The following is a 24,997-nucleotide window of genomic DNA, read 5'->3' as shown; positions in this document are numbered from 1 at the left end:
TTGAAAATCAGGAGACTGTTTAGAAGCCCACACTCTGCCACTTAGCAGGCTGTTTCGTCTGCAGAACTTGCTACTCATTCCACCAACTAAAACTTTACAGGGTTTTTAACATCTTGAACAATTCCTCCAGAAATTTTGCCTCAGAAACAACACAGGATTGTCCTTTATATGTTAATCAGACTTCCTGCACTATACTAGAAGAGGGAGATGACACCTCCATCCTTCAGCCTCGGATTCCATATGAAAGGGAAGAGTTATGTGAGGACTCAGCACACTGACCACTGGCTTCACAGGTTGGTGAGCAACTACACTCACCCCTGACCTTGACTGGGATGAGGACTGGAAAAACAGGGGTAATTCGTAGTCATCTGCAGACAGAGAATATATAAAATAAAATATTTAAGGAATAAAAATCCAGATTCAGAGTGCTCCACCTCAACAAGTCCACGTGCTGCCCCCAGCCCCTTAACTGCTCATTTGCAAAAGTGAACGGCCAACGGCCCAAGAACAGGCTGCTCCCTAAGGAAACCATGCAGCCCTGTGTACGGCAGGAGCTCAGCGGGCACGTAAAGTCAACTGGAGCTGTGACAGGGCAGTTGAAAGGCAGTTAAGGTGTTAGTAAAGACAGGGGAATTCAGCTCTTAAGGAGTTGTTCTACAGTTTTCCTGCCTGACTCCTCACCTCCCTTCTCTCTAAAGGGATGCTTTCCTCTCTGAGCACTGTCAAGCCCTGGAACTCTCCTTTTGAAGAATTCTCATAAAGTGCTTCATCTCCCACTACAGCCAGGCTGGAAACAAGCATCCGGCAGCCTCCCCTCCCATTTGATGTTCCATGTATGCACACAAACCAATACTTGACAAAGACCTTCAAACAATTTTGCAACAGACAAGATACTGCTCTCTCCAAAAGACCTGATAGAGCCATTTGCTTAAAAGTCTAGGATTGAGAATGAGAACTTGGGCATCTGTTCCCAGGCTTTCACCACAGACAACTGTCAGCATTGGTACTGGTAAACCTGGTTGTGTGGGTACCCAAATGACTGTTCCAACAGAAAGGCACGGCCAGGAGATGGATTCAGATGCTTTTCTGCCGGGCAAAATCATTCCTGAGCCTGCTCCTCGTGCTATGAAACAGCAGCATCTGCAAGGAGATCTGTGACGAGACGGGCTGCAGAGAGGGAGAAGGAAGACACCCTTTTCCCAGCCAGCCCTTCTCCAAGGCACTCTGGAAGGCAGCACCCGGGCTGTCGACAGCCTGGGGTGGGCAGCCGGCCCCGGGCTGTGCCTGCCAGCCCCCTACACCTTCAGCCCCAGTCAGGCCACTGCTCCGAGAAACGCAGCAGCAGGAGGCAGGGGACAGGGCAGGCGGGGGTGGGAGAGGCACCAACCGCGAGATGCACCCGCCTCACGGCGCGGGGGAATCAGAACAGCATGTTCTTTGGCAGGACACAGACAGTTTACTATTCCGGTTACTGCTGGTTTATAGAGGGCGTCTGACAACTCATAAAAGTGGAAAGTGTCTCAGGGAATTGACTCTGGGCTTTACCAGCTCGGCCGTCTCCCCAGAGGGCTCGATGGCCGATAAGGCTGGATGGGCAAAGGGCTGGTGTTCCCGCAGCAGCAGCCGTGGGCAGACTCTGCACAGCTCCCGGGAATGCGCTTCCCAGCCCAGACTCCCCAGAGCCCCAGCAGGAAAAAATTTCCCATTCAGTTGGGGCTTTTAAAATAGACTTTTCAAAAGGAATAAAAAGAGCAAACACCTAACTGCAAACCTTGTCAAGAAGGAAAAAAAAAACCCATTCAGAAAAGACATTTTATTTCCCTGCTCTGATTTTTCTTTTAGTTGCCAAAATTTGCCAAACCCCAAAACTGTTTATACAACACATCTGCTTTCCTCACCTCCCCAGACTGCAGTTTTGGCAGTAAAACATCACCAAAGTCAAGCTGAAAACAACAAAGGAGTCCAATTTCATTCAAAAAATACACAGCTGGTAAAAGACAAGCCTGTATCAGCTCGTTATGTCCTGCAAAACACAGCGAGAGAGAGTGGTGTGACAAAACCAGACACAGCAGTGCCCAGAAGAGAGGCAGCTCTGGCAGTCAGGGACGTCAAAAGCACCATCATGCAGGGAAGAAGGTATCAGGCCAAGGAGTCCCAGAAGAAGGACAAGAAATGACAGCTGTCCAAAGACACAGGTTGCTGGGGAAAAAAGAAAGAGCCAAAAAGCAAAGACAGCAGAAAGATTTGTGGATCAGGCCAAACACTGATTAGAGCAGCCTGAATAAAGTTAATAAGAGACAAGGACATGGACAGAAGAATTAGTCCCCCAAGGCATCTGGTGGTGAGGAGGAGGAGAAAAGTGCAGGGGTAGGTGCAGGTCAAGGCAAGGAAGATGCTTTCCCTTCCCAAAGAGAAGTTTGCAGGTGAGGTTCTACCCAGCAGTCTCACACAGCTGGCCTTCCAGGTTTGAGATCTCTTTGTATTCCATCCACTTTTCTCCTAGGAGGGCATACTTGGGCTGGATGAGCTGTTCTACAAAGATGCTTTAATACATTTTACAAGAAAGCAGCCCTTTCATTAAATTTCTTATAAACTTCATAGCTTTCAGTAGAATTCATTGATCACACCAGGAACAACCCACAAAACTGGTTTTAATCTCAGCGCTGAGCTTGATCGTGTCTCATCTACTAATAGAGGAGGCTGTCTTCTTGACTTTGTGAGTAATGACAGACTTGAGCAATGGCAACTGCCTGCAGGTAGAGGAGCTTCCAATCAGTTGATCTTTGTTGCACCTACCCCATAATTTTAGATTCACAATTGATTAAATTTTCTGAAAAAGCCAGTCATCTCAGCACTGAGGAGCACCAACTCTCCAGCAACAAGCACCACATCCTTAGGCAGAAGCCAGCGCTGCTCAAGCTGGCTCAAGGTTATCCTGACAGTTTTTGGCAAAGCTGGCTGTAGGACATCTTTCCTTGTCTCCGAAGCCAGGAAAAAACAGGAACAAGCTTTTCCTAGACAAAGGCATTTATTAAAAGTTATTCAGAAATTAATTCCCCTAAACCTCAGAGATGTTTCGACGGTCCTTGCCAAGTTTATAGGGAAATAATAGTGATGTGGGGAAATATCCCTTTAGGAATATAGGGAAATAGGTCCTTGCAGAGTGCCCAGCAGCAGGGCCACCAGCCTAGCCCTCCAGGCCCCTCATTGCAGCGATGCTGTTGGCCATTCTGCGGGGCGCGCTCTTCGCAGCCTGACGGTAATCCTCTGGTTTTGCCTTCAACAGACTCACAATATTTTGCAGCGTTCTTGATGGCTGAAGGCCGAGGGCATCCATCACATTTATTAGATAATCTGTAAGATTAAGGACAAACAGGTGTTTGACCAGGTAACAGACACTCTGCAAATGAAAGTGATCCCTCGTCCTTCCCGACAGCTCCAATCCTGTCACCACTAGCTCAAACCCACAGCAAACAGCAGCATGTTTGGAATCTGACTGTACTGACTGGTGTATATTTTTGGCTTTCTCTGCACTAGTTCAGAGCACAGTCCATGTTGTTCAGAGGGCTGAGTTGCATTCTGCCACGTTTCAGTATCTGCTCACGGCACCCTCAGGGTGGTCGGTTGTCATGGTCACAGATAAAGGATCGCAATCACACTTGCCACAAAGCTGGGAGGCTGTGCAGAGGCGAGTGGCTGGGAGTGCCAGCTTACCCATTCTGGGGCAGTCAGCCAGTTAAGGATGGCAGGGAGAACTCTTAAGAATCAACCTCGAATCCACTGGGTGTTTTTAAGCAATGCCAAAAATACTCTAATTAACCCAACCCCTGCCCCCTCCAAAAAGGTTCAGGCTGAGTTCAGTGGCATTCAAGTCCACTTTCAGGCGAGTTGAGGGGATATTGTCTGTATCCTTATTTTTGAGCTTGGCCATGGGGAAGTCTGCATGAAAGACTCGGAGCAAAGGAAGGTCTAACTGGCCTTTACAATAGCTGTAGTGGTCTCAAGGTGACACTTTCACCAGCTTCGGGTAAGAAAAACCTATCTCCTCCATATCCTGAAAAAATGCCTTCCCCAACACCTTCCATCAGTCCTCCCTCAGCCACTCTGCACGGCATAGGAGAAGGCAGAAATGAACATCAGGTACCAACTGTCTCTCACTTTGCCACTGAAAATTTCTCCACGTTGAAAGCGGTTTAGTGACTGGTGCCTTCAGAGCAGCAGGGTGGTCAGCTAACTGTGGCAGGGAGGCAAGCCTACAGGTTCTATGAAAAAGGAGGCTGCTTCACAACTTCTAGAAAGCCTTTAGCTGATCTACTAGCTCTCCCTTTGTAACCCACCAGAGCACTTCCCAACAGGCTTGGCACCCGCTGTGTACCCACCCCTGCAAATGGCACACTTTGGCAGTACGTGGCACTCGATGAGAAGCGAAAAGAGCAGTGCCACGCTTGAAAAGGTTTCTTGGTAAGACTGGCTTGTAAGGGAACCTTCTCAGCTCCAAAGGGCTTTGACTTCCACAGTGTGAAACACAAAGCAGTGAAGCAGCAGGAGCACCTACCGGAACACCACCCTTCCCTCCAGGAGGGATGTGACAGAACACTTTGCAAAAGAGCAGCTGTGAACCACTCCAGCACACCAGGTATCAGCTCAACCCACTCACGGCCAAAGGAGGAAGCCAGGCTGTCATTTCCTTAAATCCAATGTCCTGACAGAGCAGCCCAATGTGTAACAGCAACAGCTCTCAGGACAAGGTGTGTGCAGAGCTTACCAATGTCTGTGGCAAGCTGCTTGGTCGAGTGCACCGTCAGCTCTGGTATTTGCAGGATGACCTCGCAGTAAGTCTGCATGGTAGCTCTGGCAATGGAGCCCAGCCAGTAGTCAGCCATGTTGTCCAGCTCAGGTAATTCATCTCCTGGACAGAGAATTATCGTTAGCTGCCAGCACTCACCTGCATTTGTTGGGTTTGTAACAAAACATAACTCATAAATGGTCAGGATTCAGAGTTTACCAACTGGTTTGGGGGCAGTGAAAACAGTTACATATCCTCCCTGACACTATGTAACACTGAAAGTTGGTTCAAGACCCAAAACACTTGACTTCCCTCTATTACTTCTCCGGTTAAGTCCTTTCTGAAGGGCTCCTAGCATGTTCTACAGGATCGTCTCCCAGGAGCAGTTTATCAGCTACTGCAATGACAACGACTCACAGGGGCCTTTTTCAAGCCCTAAAGGCATTCTGTGTTCTTCAGTGTTTTGAAAATTAATGAGCCATTAAACGTGTAAGTGCTTTAAGATGACAAAATAAGTAATGCAAAAACCTAAACTAAAGGGCATATTCTCAGAAGGCTACAGGAAGACTATAAATACACGCTCTATGCTTCCCTGATTGCCAGTGGAAACAAACACTGAGAAGAGATTAACCACAGCAAACCATGGTGTGTTGCCAACCTGCTGGGAAGCATTATGGAGCTGCTACTGTTCACTGCAGCAGGACTAATGACACAACAGGTTAAGGACAGCCATCTGAAGATCAAACACAAGCCAAAACTCAGCTTGTTGCAAGCAAGTAAGGGACGACACACAGAAAGAACTCTTTGGTGTGTTCTGGGAAGAAAGTTTTGAAGAGGTGCTGTAGCTGTCTCAGAGAACAGCCACTCACTGCACTCCCTCCAGCACAGGGGGCTGCATCATTGTCTCTGGTATCTAATCATCGAACATTCAGGTGGCACCGGTAGCAGCAGTGAAGCTTTAATGATTTTCCATCTGGAGTCAAAATAGGACGAAAAAGGAATTTCAGTGAAGCAGTCAGCATTCCAGAACTGTGTCCTTACTGAGCCTGAACCTGGTACAGAGGCTTAAGAAAATAAATTCCCAAAGATGCAAAACCTGTCCGAAAGAAGACAGACAGCAGACTGGTTTGTGACCGTGGGCTCTTAACCTTTGTAACAGAGGGGCACAGGTCAGCATGTCACATGGGGAATGACAGTAGCTTTTCCTACATTTACAGAGAAAAGAGGCAGAGGAAAAAGTTGTTTGCACGTAAAGAGCATTATTGTCCTGCTTGAGAATGAGTAATGTATTCCTGAAAAAAGGAGCTCTCAGCAGCTCTTTTTCTACCAACAAATTAAGGGGCTATGGTTCTCAGCAAGGCCAGGCATATTTTATGCTGCAAGTGATTAGTGTAAAATTAAGCTTATGGAACAATTTCACTAGGGCCTGAAGCTGCAAAGCTTCATACTAGGTCAGTTCCTGGCAGCAGCTGTTGCAAGAATCTCATCTCAGACACTGTCTGGGGATATGGACATGTCGTACAATCACTGATGCACGGCTGTTTTCTTCAGTAGATGGGCACGTTACACAAGAGGGTTGGCCAACCTAACAGCTCATCCCTTCTAAACGTGGTCACAAACTGCTTCTTCATCTACTCCTTGCTGTGCACTCCTGACAGATCTGTTGCATAGCAGACCTCTTAGGAAGTTGATTTAAATCACTTCATCGATACATTTTTCAGATAAACTAGGCCAGAGAAAAACAAAACCAACAAACAGTTTTTTATGTGAGGTTAAGGAGTGGTAACAGCCTTGCTGTGAAACCAGCACAAAGGAGAGGGCAGGAGTGCAAGACTCCTCCTCCAGCAAGCTGTCAGAGAGCCCATGCCACCCTGTGAACAGGCTCATGAGGAGCAGAAGCCACAAAAGCCAACTTGAAGATTCTTTCAGACTAGATGGTTCAACGGTCCCCTTCAGAGTTTGAGAACTGAGCCCAAATGCCTCCTGTTCACTCCCTGCACATAGGACACTAAATACTGCTCCAACCCTGAAACAGACCGTGCATCCAAACCACAGTTTTCATGAACACTAAACTTAAACAGATGAAACTGAAGCTCCTGCTTTGAACACAACTGAAAAAATTCTGCTCGTGATTTAGAGGCTTCTCCTGGGTATTACCAAGAGACTCTTGGAAGAAACAGCACAACTAGATGGGCAGGAAACGGATCCCGAGCAACTTTGTTACCATAACACATCACACCCCTGTAATCTCAAAATGTGAAAGCTTTCCTCTAGATTCTTCACGTCTTTAGTTTCACCCTACCTTGTTCTGGGGGGTAAGGCAGTTTTCCAGCATGTAATGCCAATTCCAAAGCAGAATCCTCTTGAGTGACAAACGGCTCAAGGTGGAGAGGAAGCGACATAATATATTGCCCAATCTAGAATAAAAGCACAAAGAGCTGAGTCACTGAGCAAATGTGAAGCAAGTACTTTGCTAGAGCAAAAATAGTCAACTGCAGTAATCCACACCTGAAAGCAGAAAGCTGAGCTTGTCAGCCACTCACTAACCTAACATTTGCTTAGAAACAAATTGGCTCCTGCTCATCATTACACTTTGTACAACAAACAATTTTTCACAAGGTCAGAGAACCAGTCATTGAGACAATCATATTAAGAAAAGCCTCTACAGAGGACTGTTACTCCAAGCCTATCTTTGATCTCTGGAGTGTTCCTGGCAATTTGTTTTCTAGAGCACAATCTAAGACACTGAACCGAACAAAACCACTGAAGAAACAACACATATTCCCGTAACAATGTAATAACGATTTACAGAAATGTATCACTCCCAAAAAGGGGCCAAGCTCAGAAATTGCACACAAGCTTATATCCAGGAATAAGACACGGCTTAGAAACAGTTTTCTGCTGCTACAGAGACTCTTCCTAGGCGCAGATACAGTTCTGAGTACTCTGCCTCCCCACTATGGAGCTCATTAATAGCTTCTTCCTGAGCCCAAATCACCAGCTTTTTCTTCTACACAGCACACAGGCCACATCAATTTGTTTCTACTCCATTTGAGTCTTTTTTGTTTCCAGTTTGACTGGACAATACAGTAGTGTTATTTCAAGACTAGTCAAGAAAAAGCCTTGGCTCAGTCTTGACTCACCTATCACTTAGCAGCAGGATAAAGGGTAGATCTGAAAAGGTGTCAGAAAACTAATGTCTTGTATCTGATATTTTCTGGTATTTTACCGTGGACAGGCAGAGATGCCCTTTGAGTCCTCACACAATCAAGTAGCGATCATACACATCTCAGTTTTAACTCCCAGTTAAAGTGGCAGGTGAGCAGATTCAGTCTCTGACCAACCACATGCATCACTTTTGGTGAGCTGTGCTCATCAGAAAGCTACTTTGAATTCAGCAGCAACTTTCACTTGAAATTTTACCTTATACACTGCCCATGAGCTTTCTGTACCTCATTAAAGTCTCTCCAATAGCTAAATTCAAACGACCCACAAATTGACTGACTACCCATTTCTAGGTATTCTTTTTCTTTAACCTTTAAAAGCAGAGTATAACAGGTTGTAGGCCATCAGCCAGGGGAAACCAAAGTATGAAAAGCTTTTGGTTGCAGCCTGTCCTGGAAAAATCCATTCCCTGTGTGATGCATGAAACAATGGCACATAAAAAACTTGCTTATCCAACTATACTTTGCATTAAGATAATAATGGCAGCTAATGTTATTATCTGAAATGAAAATTTGGCAGCTACTTGGAACACCAACCAGGAGAATAGAGGAGCAATTTGAATGCTGTTCAGCAGCACTGAACTGAGGAGTGCCCAGTCAGAAGGAATGAACAGCTCACTCTTCCACTCAGACAGCCCGCTGCCAGAAAGGTTTCATTGTTAATCCATCAGAAAACCAAGGAGTCACATGGGGATTAAAAGGGTTAAGACCTAAGACTTGAACTTCATAGTACGATTAAATCATTCCAATACACCTTGCAGGAAGTTCTCTGCTACATGAGGTGTGTTATGAAGGTATGCTCAGTATTGTCCCCTAGAAACACAAGCTGGCATTTCCCATCCCATTACAAGAGTTAACACTGTGAACAGGGCAGCTCAGTGGAGAAGAATCACTCCCTCTGCTCCTGACATTCTTGTACTATTCCACCACTGGAGAAGGACTTCACAAAAGCTACAATGAATGGCACAGTCCAGCTGATGAGGGCTGGACCACCAAGAGCATCCATCATCATCAGGCACTAATTTTACAAAAGTTGAGGAAACACAGAAGAGATTCCCCCAGCACTGGGCTTCCAGTAGCTCCCCATACACAGTCTTACATTGCTGATATATTCTAGAGGAGTCAGGCTGAAGTTTGGCAGGTCATCTGTCAGGGTCTCACCAATGCCACCAGAACTCCATCCCTGCAAGGCAAAAAGCATAGAATGAATCTGTGACTTTCTGGAGCATGAAATCTATTGGTATTCTAGGAAGTGGTCACCCAGTGACCCAAACTGTGACTTCCCAAGGACTTCTACAAAGCAGAACATAGACGATGAGAAAACTGCTTTCCTTGTCTCACCTCAGGCCCCAAACGTGCACATCTTTCCCAGACAGCTCCCTACAGAAAACAGATGCTCACACAGGTTAGAAAAGCAACGTCTCAAACCAATATCAGAGCTGTCTGTTGCTGTGGATGAAGGGAGGTAAATTTCTTCACTGACTGCAGCTCACGGAAGAAACGTGATACCAGAGGGAAACATTCTGAAAAGAAGAGTAAGCAAGACTGAGCTGTTCTCCACCCTAAGGCATCCCAAAGATACCCCTTGCCAGTTTAGATCCAATCAATGTACCCATTACTCACCTCCATCTTTGGAACAAGTAAGAGTTGCTGTTGGATGCGAAGGAAAACGGAATCAAAAGCCAAGTGGTGTGCCAGCTGGTTGAGGCGGCCAAGGGCAGATCGAGATGAAGACAACAGGTTGTGGTTACTTGTACCTTTCTCCTAAAGCAGACACAGGCAGAGAAGAATGTTTACATACAGAAGTCATTAAACTGATCACAGAGAAGCTATGTTAACACTCTTAGAGAGTGTTTATTAGACACTCTTAGAGAGTGTTTAGTATTTATTAGGCCATCCAAATACAAAAGAGCTTTCCTCTGCAATGGCACAGCTTGTTTCCTTTGAGATGCCCTATTCCAACCAGTTACTTAGGACAGAAACTCTACATTGCCCCTTGAAATGTAAATCAAAGAATCAGCATCATGTTCTGAGCACTCCAGGCATCAGTACAGACTAGACACCAAGAAACTTGCAGAGAAGATGGCAAAACTGCTTTTCATCTAAAGGGCAAAAGTGACTCATTCCCTGCGTGGAATTAAGCAGAAGTTTGACATGAAGGGTACCTATGGAACCTGACTATTTAGCAAAGGTTTAGAGTCGACACTTCACATTGAAGGCAGAGCTGCACAAGTTGCAGGCAAATTAAGTGCAAAAGAAATCAAAACATTTGGAGGGAACATGTGACTGATGATGGCAAACTTAGGTAACTTAGATCCACAAGAAGATAACTGTTCTACCCTATCCACAGATGCATGCATGAATGATCTCCCAGAATTGTATTTCAGAATGGATATGGCAGCAGAGCATAAGTGGCAAAGAAAATCTTGAGAATCCAGTATATGGGCTCCAGAATTCGAGATGGCTCCAAAACAGTCTTCACAATGCTTTCTGCAATACAATCTCTCTCATCTGAACTGATAAGGGCATATTTACAAAACACAGCTGGGATCGGAGGACAGATGTAATGAGCCCAGCCTTCTCTCCATGGATCAGTGTCTCTGTGGAAGCCTTGGGACGCAGCCCATGAAAAGGCTGCAGCTCAGGAGGAAAAGTAATCAGGCTGTAGTGGGAATCCAGGTCTGATCTACTAAATGTGGGCCCAACAGCTTCTTGTGATAGAGGCAGACTGTCCCAGGCACCAAGGCTACCTTCAGAGTGTAAAGTGTTTCCATAAGGCTGGCGTACTCAGATGGATTCTCCTTCAGAAGATAATTGTATTCCTGCCAGGGATTCTTTACAGAGCTCTTCTTTTCTGCAGAACTGGTATCTTGAAAGCCAGAAAAGCTACAAGGGCTGTAGGAGTCCGAGAGATACTTTCCAGCAGTTGATAAAATCCTGAAAACAAGTATACAAAAGTCACCATCAAAACCCTCCGAAATCAGCACCATTGCTCTCACATTGGTTCAAGGACCAACATGACCTTTATGTTAGTTCAAGAAAGAGTGTATTCATTGGTGGCAGACACTAATCACAGACAGCTCTCACATCTGCTGTGCAACTCAAAACCACTGCAACGATAGAGGCCCATGCTCTCAGAACAAACTCTGCCTCCTGTCCACTGCAGGCTGCTGTCCCCTACCCAAAGCACAGGCACTGAGTCAGACTGAAGCACTTGAGCCTACAAGAGGCCAAATAGCGCAGAGCTCACAAGCAACAAAAGATCTACGTGCTGCCTGTGCCCGACGCTCCTCAAGTTACAAGGAATCGATCAGTTCAGGCACACCTAGATTCATTTCAGCAAATGATTCATGCCCCATGTCACAAGGGAGGTGAGAATCTTGCCAATTTGATCTGGTGGAAAATTCCTTCCTGACCCCAATCTGGCAGCCCCTTCCATGGCCAGCCAGGTATCCAAGAAAAGGATTCTTGTGACTGTCTCAGGGCACACAACTGAGTAGAACAGTCTGTGACCCACCTCTGACATTTCAAAAGTTGGGGAGGGGCAGCAGGGGGAAATCACAGTGCTTCTGCTTTCCCTCCATGGTCTATGTGATGAAAGCACCTCAGGGTTTGTTTTCTTTCAACTTGGTACCTATGTTGACAGCTCATGAATTAAGTTCAGCAACGCTTACCTGTTGGCCAGCTGCTGCTCAAAGTCTCCACACTGACGAAGGAGCTCACCACAAGTACTAATTATCCTGGGAAAGAACAAGACAAAAACATGTTGTGAGATTTGAGGAAGATAATGCCAGACCCCCTGCAGACAACCCATCTCAGACACGTGTCAAGTAATTATGAAACAATAACCAAACCACAGCCCACAGGGGACACATCTGTCAAGAGTTAATTTGGCTGCTAACACTACATCCAATTGATAACATTCTGAATTCTTTTGCCCAACAGCCTCATCCACATGGTACTTCTTGTCATCACGGCTCAGTGTCACTGGGAAAAATTCTAAAAGCTGCTGATACTTCAAGAGATATGACATGCAGTTCTGTTCCAGACAGGGTGGGGAGCCTCACAGCACTTACTGTGCCAGCAGTAGCAACCTGAAACCCAGTCACTCATGCTAATGCTCCCAGCAGCACCGCAGATAAGTGAGCAAAGCCCTGTATCCTGCACTAAGAACCGGTGTAAACTGACCCCAAGTAATTCCCATTCCACTTTTGACACAAAAATCAGTTCTGAGCTGGAAAAAAAAAACCAACAAACCAACAAAATGCCCTTTACCTGACAGAGTTTTGGAATGCAGTCCAGTCCTCCTGGAAAAAGGAATCTGAGAGGACATCATCCAGTTTACATTTCTTTCGTATAGACTGCAATGTGTTTGTAAAGTCAGATGTGTACCTGCAGTGAGAAATGGAGACAGAATCACAGGACGTTAGACGAGCTAAGAGATGAGAATAGCGTCAGTGTAAGAGAACAGCTGGGAGAGCATCGTAACTGCATGTCCTGCCTTGGCTACAAGGGCCAAGAAACTACCAGAAATACTAAAAAGAAGAGGATTCAGCAGAGACGCTGTTGTTCCAGTCCAAGTCATAGAACCAGAGAATCATAGAACCATTTGGGCTGGAAGAGACCTTTAAAATCATTGAGTCCAGCCTTTGTCCCAGCCCTATCAACTACTAGACCATTTCCCTAAGTGCAATATCCACCCATCTCTTAAACACCTCCAGGGACAGTGACTCCAGCACCTCCCTGGGCAGCCCGTTCCAGTGCCTGACAATCCTTTCAGGAAAGAAATTCCTCCTCATATCCAGCCTGAACCTCCCCTGGCGCAACCTGAGGCTGTTTCCTCTTGTTCTATGGCTTGTCAATAGGGAGAACAGACCGACCCCCAACTCGCTACAGCTTCCTTTCAGGTAGTTGTAGAGAGCGAGAAGGTCTCCCCTGAGCCTTCTTTTCTTCAGGCTAAAACACATGGATGTGAAGAACTGACTGGCCATAGCTCACTTAATCCTGCACCAGAAGACAGGGAGAAACTCAGTAACAGATACTGTGTGGCTACTTCCATTTGCTGCTTCTGAGAAGGTATGAGTAAGACATTTTTGTTACCACGGCACTAAATCATCTCCTAGGAAAGACAAGAAAAAGTTCATAAGGCCACTGCTACTCCAACATCACTTGGCCCTTACTCCAGGAACATAGTGACAACAATCTCATTAATTTGTTTTCTCAGCTACTCCCTAGATGAGAATACAGATAAAAAAGAGAACATTTTGTTTTCAGCAGCTCCCCCCTTTTTTTTTTTGTAAATGATGCCCATAAGCTCCAGGCATGCAATTGGTGTGTAATTGCCTATAAACAAGGTGAGATCAGAGACGTCTGTTTTCCTCTTCCCTCTGCCCCACAGGGCAACGAGGTAACAGTTTCATTTATACCTTGTGAGCAGCTCATTTGATATCAGGAAAGAATAAGGAGGTCGTCAGTATTGGAACACAATGTAAGTGGGCTGTTAGTGATACCTGAAGACAAGAACTTGCAGTAAACCTCACTCCCTACAGTATTTTGCACTTACAGGTAGATTCTGAAAGTGAGGTCACTGGTCCCCATATGTATTTGCCCACTGTGCTCTACTTTCACCAACCATAGTTGTCTTATTCTGCTTTGGGAAACATTTTCCCCTTCAAAAGTATTTATTAAAAAAATGAAAATTCATTCCCACCAGAACAGAAAACAGCTGAGAGAAAGGTCTTCAACTTAGCCATAAAAAGCTTCCATTTTCCCCGTAAGCACCGGTCACTGCCAGAACGAAGCGGCAGGAGGGGAAAGCAGATGATTCACATTGCAGTTATAGGTACTTTCTGCTCTCAGCCCTTTTCCATAAACTACAGAGTCCTTGACCACAAACTGAACACTTGCTACTCCCTGCAAATAAAGGCAGCAGCGTCACTAAAAGCACCTTACTTTGTGAACAGAGCTTTCAGGGCCTTAAGGAGCCCACACGCTCCCAGTCCATCCGTGAGTTTAATGCAGTTGTCGATGGCTCCAGAAGCCAGAATGAAGAGTTTGTTGACGGAATGGTTCAGTTCTTGGACACAGTCAATTACTTCCCAATGCTCCTAAATAACAACAACGACAAAGTTGAGCCTGACTCTTCTTACAGTGAGTATCCAGGCATTAAAGAGAAGACATCTTGTGCAATACATTATTCTCTCAGTAGCCTCCAACCTTGTGAAACACTTGAGAGAGAACAACGCTGGCTGTGTCCACCCTCCTGTACAGTGACTGGTAATTAAAGTCAGTCTGCCAAGTCCTATGTTTACCAGGTCTTCAAGGAAAAATAGTTCTGCCAACAACAGAATCTTCTACAAAAAAACTTTCCTTCCCTGTATCCTGTTCTTAATAAACTCTACCAAACCTGAAGCAGGTTCTTGGCTGACAGTAATGTTTTGGTCAAGTCTTTCACCAGCAGATCTACACAGTGCTGGTTCCTGGGTGAAGGAGAAGAAAGGAGTTACCTGCAGCCCGACAGTGCTGCTGAAATTAGCTTTACTTCTTAAACAAAATTTACTTAACAGTAAAAAAAATATACTGCAAACAGGAAATATCATCAAAAAACTAGAGGAGAGAAGAGAGCAATGACTATGACAAACGCCCTTGTATTTAATCCAAGCTCCAAGGCTCTCTCTGTGTAGTTGAACGAAGAATGCTACATTACCAAGGGCACTGCACTGATCTGAATGAGGAGGTTTTCCTCTTCCAGGTCTCCATACTCAAGTTGATAGGGCTTGTAAGGACCATACACCGCTTCCACCAGTTCCATCACTTTTACCAGGTTCTGCTCCTCTACAAAGAATCAGATGTTTAGTCTACAAATAGATGAACATGCTGCTCAAAACCTTGTTTCAAGCAGCATGCAGTTCTTCAGTTAGAGCAGGCTGCCCACACAGGCTTGGAATGTTGCCCAACAGCTTTAAGTCTCAACCACACAGATGATTTTTTTTCTTTTTTTTTTTTTAAGCAAACAAGGTTATTATCACTACCTGCTTCCTAAAACCAAGATGTTCTACCTCAACAGTGCCTCAAGAAAATTATCACTCACTGCTCTAAAACAGCCTGGGTGACAGAAACCTATTAAACATTCCAACCTGCTGTAGAAGGGAAGCACTGAAACCATTTGAGAAGTGAGACTCTTAAACAGCTTAAAACAGGTGCAATCCTAATTTATCAGAAAGCACAGTTCATACTTAGAATAACTGACACAAACTTAATTCGCTTAGCACTACTACTTTGCAGTGTCAATGACCCAGAGCTTAAGGTGCACCATGAACTTGGCACTTCTGTGCCATTCTGTCAATCTGGGAGCTGCAAACCCAAACAAAACAGGCCTGAATGATTATTTCTCAAATCAGAGCTGGACACCAGCTGTTACCATGAACCTTTGCCAAACTCAAACTAGCAAATCATTATTACCTTGAATCTTGGATATAAGAAACCACTTTTACACCCTAAGGACAGATAAGCAATGGAGGAGGTTGTCCAAAGCCTGTGCTATCTCTATGCTTGGATGTTTTCATGATTAGATTGACAATAACTCTGAGTAACATGGTGTGACTTCATAGCGGACCTTGCTTACAGCAGGAGGTTGGACTAGATCATCTCCTGAGGTCCTTTCTAACCTGAATTATCCTATGAATCATAACTGAACCCTCCCCTCACACACACATACATAGGAACTGGTTTGACTCTGTTCTGCTGAGTCACCTGTCCTTGCCATTCTTGAGATATTTCTCTTCCCAAACATCTTACCCCATAGCAAGAAAGATGGAAATAAAGTTTTGGGTTGCTTTGTCTTTTTTTAAACACATTCAGATAACAGTGCAGCAGCAGCTCTCTTCCTATTCCAGCATCTTCTAAAATGGTACATCATTTTTCCAAGCACTTTTTAAACATTTCTGTTATGAAGCACAATTTAAGCTAAGCTAAGGACAAGAAACGACTGCCAAGAGTATGCAATCACAAAGGCAACAAAACCAGACACGATGACAGTCATACTCCTCGAAATTGCCCAGTAATCACAATTTACACAATCAGGTAAGAATCTGAGTTTAAATAGCTCAAGTCAATGTTATGAGGAATGAAACACAGGAAACACGGCATTGGGAATGCTTTAATTTAGGATTTTCCTGTACCTGGTCTTTGAAGGGGCCCTACCAGAATAATAAAGAGCTATAAATAGCCAATAGTTCAAGTCAGGCACAAACCTGTTTAAACACAGCACCTCACTGCTTTGTGGTTTGTGGGAATTATTCATCAAGCAGTGACCAAAATGAGATGACAAACACCATAGGGTAAGGAAAGCCTAGGTTTGACTTTGAATCAAATACCAAGGATGCTGCTAGGGAATAAACTCCTGGCTGCTCTAAAATAATATTGGCCCCTGCATTTTCACTCAATTAAAACAAAAGACAGTCACAGCAGAAAAGTTACAACATTAAATTTAAGCATCCAATAGATGCAGCTCTCAAGCAGGTTCTCTCTTGTTCAGTAAGGTGTGACCTAATTCCAGGAACCTCCTCAACTTTTATGCTTTGTGATCTTTCACAACGGGTTTCACAGATAGCTTCCCTAAAGACACTTCCTCATCCATTAAAAGAAGAAATAGTAATGCTTGTAAAAGTGCTAAATATGATTTAGTCTAGACAGCAAGCATGCTCAGAACAGGTCTGCTTCAGTAAACTCCTTCGGTATTGTGTCACACCTTTAGTGCAAGATGAGATACATACACATGCACACAAAGGTGCAAATGTCATGGAACTGGTCCATAATGTAGAAGAGATAATCCATTCTAATCCCTCCCTCTATGCAAAACTAAACAAAGCCCCACAATGGAACTTCACAACAAAGTCAACAGAACAGAATGACAACACTTGGTGTGAGAGCCTTACTCAGGTTTGGCAACATTGCTACTTCCAGCCCCTTTGCAAAGTGGATGGTGGCATCGTAGAGTTCCAGCAGCTTATTCAGCTTGGTTTCTTGGCCCGTTCTCTCCATGGCAGTGCTGAGGCAGACAGGGATGGAAGGTACCAGCGCTCCCAGCGTTTGAATCAACAGTACAGTCACAATTTCATGGGGGTTCTTGAAAACCTGTGGTAGCAGAAATGCTACTGGTAAAAGTACAGTATCTCAGAGGACCACGACAGGCAAGAGAGCAGCAGACAGTTTCCCGAGAGAATCTCAAACTAGAACCCACACATCACTGTCTCAGCAAAGACAACGACAGACTGTCCCACTCCAAACTGAGCAGGTCCTGCCTGTCCAGAGCAGACACCTTCATCGGTCCTCCTGAACACATGCTGCTGCCCTGCTGGCAGAAGCAACCTCCACAACAAGCAGCATCACTTCCCGGGGCAGTCATGCCCACTGTAGCCTTCCTCATGCCCATAGCACAGAGACCTGGGCTCCTGAAATAGAGACACAAAAGAGGCAGAACAGGCAGGTTTGTGAATGCTGTCAGCAGGGAGGCAGGCCACAATCAGTGAGGAAAGACTTGGGAGAGAGCAGCAGCCTGACTGGGACTTTTTCATGCCTCCTTTCTATTAAAGAATTAATATTAAATTACCTAGTGGTGAGACACAGTGATATATAGATCAAGAAGCTGACACATTGTGCATTAACAGATCACAGAGTCCTTGAGATGACATGAGCTCCCAACCAAAATGCAACAAAAACAAATTTGAGAAGCTTCGCAAGGGGTAAAAAACACCCACAAGGGGTACAAAACCCCAAGAAGTCTGCTAAGTCTTAGCATGCAGGTCAGCCTGATTACAAAAGTCAAGGTCAATACATAACTACCATTGAAACTGTGCTTTGAATACAGCAACCAAGAAACTAGAAGACAGGTATAGGTCAAAAACGGAATTCAGCAGAACACAGGCACTATAGTATTCAAAAAAAACCCAAACCACCTGGCAGAAAAGGGCATTTGTAAACAGAGCACTTAGTTTACACAGCTGTGTTGCTGAAAAACAGGTAGATCAGTAAAACACAAAGAAATAGTGCTATATCAGGAGCCAATTTAGTGGTAGGACAGGGAGAAGTCAGTATGGAAAGTCTAGAAAGACTGTAATCAGCTGAGAACTTTTATTTACATGCATCACTCAGCTTCACTAACATAGAGATCACTTCATTGTGACTTTTTTATCAGCCATTCTCACTCATTTGCCTTGAAAGCTGGGATCAGCATGAAAAAGGCCCAAGAATTCTTCAGAAAGTAGAAGCAACACAGGAGACTGAGTGACACCAGCCTTGCTGCCCTCCTCCCCCTCCATTTCTCTCTCAAGATCCCCTGTTCAAAGGCATCTGACTTGCCATTCACATGGAATCATTAGGCAGAAAAAAAAATACATTTCAAAGAAACATTGAGCTCCTTTGCACCAGGCTTCTTAACATGAAGATAAGAATCTCTTACCCTTCATGGATGAAAAACTCTTACAACAATATGAACTTACCTTTTCATTTCACTAAAGGACAATAACTTTTAGGGATCGTACATTACTGTTGGCAGAAAAAACAAGTACATAGACTTGAAGGGGTGATAGCAGAAACCTTCAGATATCTTACACAGAGTGACAGGAATCAGTTCAATATCACCTTGAGGGCTTCCTCCAGGCCAAGTGATAAAGCAATTCAAGCATTTCAAATGTCTTGCAAGAGAACACATTTGCAACACCAATGAATTAGATTTAACTTAAGATAGAGATGCAAGCGATAGAGCAGCTTTAATGTCAATAACACAGCAACCTTGCTGTTGGTAGAACACCAGAAATCAAATCTTGTCTTTGAGAGTTGAACAAGAAACAGAAGCAGGCTGCAAGCCCTGTCTGGCACTGATAACGCACAGAGTACAACTCAAAGAGCGAGCACCAACAAACTGTTCTGAGCTTTATGAGAATTAAGAGAGTGTGCCCCATCTCATTATCTCAAACGCTGCACCAACACTGAACAGTTACTGCACCTGTGTTGCCCACTGAAGCTGTGAGTGCCAGGTCCCAAGAAGAGTGTCATACAGTTCCGTCAACTGGCGATTTAAGCTTAATTCACTTTGGCAAAGATCCTGCCACGCTGCCACCAGCTGCACCTGCAGGGGTAATAAGAACCACTCTAAGAGGAGAGCTGACAGTCCACAGATCTAGCTTTGTTATTTCAAACCAAGAACATCTCATGCAAAGCACTTCTGCTATAACACAATGCCTCCACCCTTGCTCCTCTCCAGATTTCAGCACAACGTTTTGCTATAATTCAGCACCACAGAAGGAAAAGACTTTCAGCATGAAGCTAGAGGCTTCTTAGTTGATTCAAAGATTTAATTAACATTGGTATTTTACTCATAAAATGAGATTGTAACTGATACCCCTACATAATAGTTGAAATACTTGGCAAGCCCCAGCCTTGAACTTAATCCTCAAAAGTCACAGTCATGAGAGAAAGTTGAGGATCAGGTTATGGCTACAGAACTGTCTGGAATTCCAACTTTTAATCTTACCTGAAAAGAGTTTACAGAAGTCAGCAGCTGGCAAGTTGCAGCAATAAAGTTATTGCGGACATAGCAACAACCAAGAAAACCAAAGCAAAACTATAAGGCACAGAGAAATCAAGCAGAACACACATATCCTATGTCTACTGCAGGAAGGAACACAAAACTCTGAAGGAAGAATTACTCTTGAAACACAGGGAGTAGCCAAAGCTTGTAACAGACAGAAAAAGAAGTCAGAAAACGAAACACGGAAAAGTACAGCTTCCATCCTCCTTCGAACGGGAAAGAAGAAATACGCGATGTATCAGCACCCCCTACAGGCCAAGCCACGCAAGAATCCAACAATAACAAGACACTTACCTTGTGACATTTATAATAATAAGCAAGCAGCTGGGGCATCCGATCAATTTCGGTGAAAACTTTAACAAACGTTTTCGCCTGATCTAAACAAAATGAAATAACAAGCAGTTAATGGTCTCAGAGAGGAGGGTGAGATGTGAGTCTGAACAAGAGGGTCCTTCTTTTAAAGAAGCATGCACCCTGGCTATACAGAAAGGCACACTTTCACTACTTGTTTGCCTGTCTTCTCCAAAAGGAGCAGAGCTGCCTAAAACCCACATTCAAACAAGAACAGGCAGCAGATGCAAGGAATGAATTTAACTTCTTAGCCAGCAAATATATCTAGTATTAAAGACAGATAAAACCAGAGCATTTCCTAGAGGAAAACATCATTTTCCAGAAACAAGCCACTATCTACAGAACTAGAACACACCTAACTAGAACACATCAGCCTTACTTTCAGACCCCCTCAAACCAATACCTAAGCTAACTGCTTTAAGAGTGACTAATGGCACAGCTGGCTCTTACACAAAGCTGTGAAATCCAAGTTCCTCAAAAGTCTACTTTGTGCTGTAAGGGGGATGGCTACAGTTCTGACCACAAAACACTCATAGGACTAGGGAAATAGTAATGAGACCTTGTTTTTCAAACAGGCAGAGAAACTAGAACATTAAGTAACTTCGGTGACTTTCCCAGCTGAAGAGCCTTAGAATACTCTCTGGGGATATGTTTACAGACTTGTATTACATTTACAGGAGATGGACTTCATGAAAAAACATGACTTCATAGTAAACAGAGAAACTCTCTTCAAGGGGAAAAAAGCCCTTGCCTGCCTAGGACAGATTTTGAAAGATAACAGAAACACTGCTTAAGGTGAACTACTCTGAACAGTATGCCCAAGCAAAAGACTCGTACCAGCAGACCTGATGCCAGCAGCTTTCTTGTAGCTGTATGTTTTCTTTGGTGGAGAACTCACAGAGCATATGAATATTCAATTTACGTTCATCCTAACCCAGTCATCATCCTTTGTCTAGAATTTGTCTCTAAAGGCTAACACACTGCAACAGCAGAAAAAAAGGTACAGGACCTAGTATGAATGTGATGAGCAGAGTCCAAGAAAAAAGGAGCTGCGCAAAGAAGAAAAGCCAAAAAGAGAATGTAAGAGAGCAGAGAGAGACCTGTCCAAAGGATTAACCATGTTTGTTATAAGCTCAGCACATAGAGCTGCTTCCTTCCTCTGTTCCCTTCAGACAAGAACTCCAGAGCCCTGCACAGCAAAGGCGCTGCAGCCTCAGATTCTCAACAGGACCTCAAAGTGCACACAGATGAGAGGCAACAACCAGAAAAAGCGTTTTTCAGAAGAGCTGAGATGGTAGGATAGGGAAGGAAGAGCACAGGGAACAGTCCAAAAAGTCAAATATTCTACAGAGGAGTTGAAAAAATAGTTTTTACAAGGTTGTAAGGAGTCAGAACGTTTCCAAACAAATCTCCTCAACACCAAGCTGTAACAGCAATGCTCAGCAGCACTACAATAACACAAAAGCAGAGGCCTTCTGCTTACTTGAGCAGCACATGCCACTTGGAGACCATCCATGGCAATACTAAACTAGGACAGCAGGGAAGCCCTGCCTCAGCACCTCCGTGCATCAACGTGTGAGCTGGTTAGTTCACATTTTCCTGTTTCCCACAGTGGTCACAGGTACACCAAACTGTAAGAAAACCCAAGATACACTGCACCACGGGCAGCTGCACAGTACATCACATTTCATGGTCTCTCACTCTACCAGAAAAAGCACACAACTCAACACCAGGACACAAACTCGCCACCCATTTTACTTTTAAGGACAATTAACTCTGTACTGACAGTAAGTGACATCGAGCCTTACTGACCTACAGACTGGGAGTTAAAAGCAGCAACAATCTGAGGGCTGGCCATGGCCTCTAGTCGGTTCTTCAGGGCCTCAAGGTGCACGCACTTCTCGGAGTAATCCGGAGTATCCACGAGCATGGCCAGGCTGCTCTGCATGCTTGTTAGCTTGGCCGAAATCACAGACACATCCTGTCACCAGGGAAAGGCAATCAAGTTACCAAACACAACTGTAGAAAGTGTAATACCTGGTTTATAATGATACTATACAACAAGGGATTTATATGAGAGTCAATTCAAACAACTACTTTTAAATGCAGTTTCCCTGGAAAGCTGAAAGCACAAAGACCAAAAAGAATAATGGAGGTACCTGCCTGTGTTTTAAGAGTCTCTTCAATGTCTGCACTTAACGTGCTCCATTTGTCTGCTTCCTGAAGTGATTCTGCAGCCAACTGCATTCTAGATTTCACTCGGTCAATCTCTACCAGGACCTGAAGAAGAAAACGTTCCTTATTGAAACAAAAGGTGACTGACACAGACACTGATATTATGAGACTTACTTTTGGCTTAGATTTTACAAATTGGGTGAAAAAAGTCATGCTGTTACAAGGAGGAAAGACCTGTCTGAATGAGCTACAGATGTTACGTCAACTTCCAAACTCAAACAACAAATTAGTTTAAATTCTGTACTTGGACTTTTAGTATGGACTTTGCCTGAAAAATGCCATGCACCCCAACTAGCAACAGAGAGAGATCTGGCAAAAATCAGCCCGATAACATCAACTCTGTCTGCGCCAAAATACATCAGGAGATGCAAATTGAACTGGTCTATGCTACACTCACTTTTCTACTATCAATATTACAAGAAGTGGTTTTGCCTATCTTGAGTTCACAAGATTGTTTAATATGAGTAACTCTACAAACTTTAGTTGCAGGTAAACACAAAGTAAAACAAGAACTCACTTGCATTGACTGAGCTGTGTCTTCTTCAAATTTCTTGATATCTTCTTTAACAAGGATCATTTGCTCCTTCAGGAATGTTGCCTCCTGTTTCAAGACTTCCACTTCTCGGAGGACTCTGGGCATGTTCTGGAGGGCCTGGTGGCTTGTTTCTGCAGAAACACCAAGAACAATGAGGAGGGCCCGAGAACTCTTGCAGGAAAAGGGAGTTTTTCAATAGTCTTATATAATCTTCAATGCTTAAAAAAAAAATAATTAAACAACAAAGTTGTGATTACACCTTTTAAATTTAAATATGCACTTTATCATAGAATCATTTAGCTTGGAAAAGACCTTTAGAATCATAGAGTTGGAAAAGACCTTTAGGATCACTGAGTCCAATCACTAACTTCACACTGTCAAGCCCACCACAAATCCATGTCCTTCAGCGCCTCAGCTACATGGCTTTGCAACATCTCCAGGGATGGGGACTCCACCACCTTCCCGGGCAGCCTATGCCACTGTTTAACAACCATCTTGGTGAAAAAGTTCTTCCTTGTCCAACCTAAACCTTGAGTGCAACTTGAGGCCATTTCCTTGTCTTATCATTCATGACTGAAAAGACTGACCACCACCTCGCTACAATCTCCTTTTAGGTACTTTTAGAGAGTGATCACATCTCTCAGCCTCCTCTTCTCCAGACTAAACACCCCCAGGTTCCTCAGCTACTTATTCTCCAGACCCTTCCTCAGCTCTGTTGCCCATCTCTGGACACACTCCAGCATCTCAGTGTCTGAACACAGTATTCAAGGTGCGGCCTCACCAGTTCCGAGCACAGGGGGACAATCACTTAACTGGTCCTGCTGGCTACACTATTTCTGATACAAGCCAGGATGCCACTGGTCTTATTGGCCACCGAAGATCGTCAGGTCCAATTGTTCCCCCAGCACTGCCACAGCCACCACTAAACCATGTCTGTCAGCACTACAGCTACACAGCTCTGGAATCCCACCAGGGATGGGGACTCCACCACAGCCTTGGGCAGCCCTTTTGAGGAAGAATTTTTTTCCTAATACCCAAAGTGAACCTCCCCTGGCAGAGGCAGCAGTTTCTGGGTGTTCAGCCCTCATCTGTCAGCACACGGAGGTTCCTGGAGCGCACAGCGGCCAGTCCCTCGGCAGGAGGAGCAGGGCCCACACGGGCCTGGGTCGACGTTTACAAGTCAGCAAGGCGGTAGCTCAGCAGGGGCCTGGCCAGCTCGGGACCAGCGGACCTGCGGCCGGCCCCGCCGCCCAGCCCACCTTCCACGGCGTTGTTAACCTCCTGGATGAAGAGCTGCAACTTCATCACCAACGTAGCGGCGTGGGCGTCCACCTTCCCGGGGGCCTCCTGCTGCACGGCCCGGAAGGCCGCGTTCACCCAGCTCTTCACCTCGAAGTCATCCGACAGGAACCGGGAGAAATCCATGGCCGCCGCCTCCGTCCCGTCCGCGGCGGGCACCGGGGAGTCACAGCCGCCGCGGCCCCGTCGCGCACCCGGAAACGCGCGGCCGGGCCCCCGGCGGCCACCGTAGCGCCGGAGCGGGCGGGCAGCGGCACGCAGGCGCAGGCCCGGGCTGGGGACGGGGCCCCGGCACGGGGGCGGAGACGCGCGGCCCTCAGCGGGCGCTGTGCGGCGCAACGCGCGGCCGGCCGCGGCGCCGGAGCTCACGGCAGGGCCCCAGCGGCAGAAAACGCCGCCCTGCCCCGTGGCTCAGCGTACCCGGTCCGATCACACCGAGCAACGAAACAAATCGCTTGTCCCGCGGGGATGGGCAGCCCCCCTGGCGGCGTCTCTGAAAGGGTTCCGCTCGCGTCGGGGAGGCGCCTTGGTGGAGGAGGAATCCCGCCGGCGTGGCCTCGGGGCTGCAGCGCCCGAGGGAGGGAGCCGGCCCAAGGCAAGCTGTCAGGCCTGGGGATGGATGAGCTGGTGGTGCTGGGCCGGTTTTTCTTACAGACTGGCCCAAAGCCCGCCCTCCGTTTACTTTCTTCCCTGTGTTCTGTATCTTCACTACCAAGATGCTCAGGGGACTGGAACATCCTTCTTACAAGGAAAGGCTGTGGGACCTGGGTCTGTTTAGCCTGGAGAAGAGAGGACTGAAGGGGGAAATCTCATTAACACGAGCACCTAAAGGGTGATGTCAGGAGGATGGGGTGACACTTTTTTCTGTAGTGTCCAGCGACAGGACAAGGGGTAATAGATGTAAGCTGGAACACAAAAAGTTCCACTTAAACACAATGGAAACTTCTTTACCCTAAGAATGAGGGAGCCCTGGCACA

The 24,997-nt window shown here is 45.5% G+C and overlaps 1 protein-coding gene across 3 annotated transcripts; it reads right to left on the bottom strand.

Annotated features, from left to right (window-relative positions):
• Nucleotides 1-3,009: 3,009 nt before the first annotated feature.
• Nucleotides 3,010-24,251, bottom strand: COG7 (component of oligomeric golgi complex 7). Of its 3 annotated transcripts, none has more exons than XM_061992696.1 (17): nucleotides 23,981-24,251; nucleotides 22,704-22,852; nucleotides 22,115-22,231; nucleotides 21,764-21,932; nucleotides 19,895-19,977; nucleotides 19,016-19,138; nucleotides 16,947-17,145; nucleotides 14,717-14,844; nucleotides 13,963-14,117; nucleotides 12,286-12,402; nucleotides 11,685-11,750; nucleotides 10,761-10,947; nucleotides 9,634-9,774; nucleotides 9,110-9,193; nucleotides 7,089-7,203; nucleotides 4,766-4,909; nucleotides 3,010-3,354 (listed from the first exon to the last, which is right to left on the bottom strand). In XM_061992696.1, exons 1-17 carry the CDS (start codon nucleotides 24,144-24,146, stop codon nucleotides 3,188-3,190), a joined length of 2,310 nt encoding a protein of 769 aa, XP_061848680.1. In that variant the 5' UTR covers nucleotides 24,147-24,251; the 3' UTR covers nucleotides 3,010-3,187. The 3 variants fall into 3 exon arrangements, 2 of the variants coding, with proteins under 2 accessions (XP_061848680.1, XP_061848681.1); XM_061992697.1 differs by lacking the exon at nucleotides 23,981-24,251 and adding an exon at nucleotides 23,767-23,974; XR_009818434.1 differs by lacking the exon at nucleotides 3,010-3,354 and adding an exon at nucleotides 5,445-5,759 and having other exon boundaries at nucleotides 4,827-4,909.
• Between the last annotated feature and the right edge of the window lie 746 nt (nucleotides 24,252-24,997).

The sequence above is a fragment of the Colius striatus genome, chromosome 3 (assembly GCF_028858725.1).
Source record: "Colius striatus isolate bColStr4 chromosome 3, bColStr4.1.hap1, whole genome shotgun sequence".
In the NCBI taxonomy this organism is placed as follows: domain Eukaryota; kingdom Metazoa; phylum Chordata; class Aves; order Coliiformes; family Coliidae; genus Colius; species Colius striatus.
This window is presented reverse-complemented; position numbering and strand designations above follow the sequence as displayed.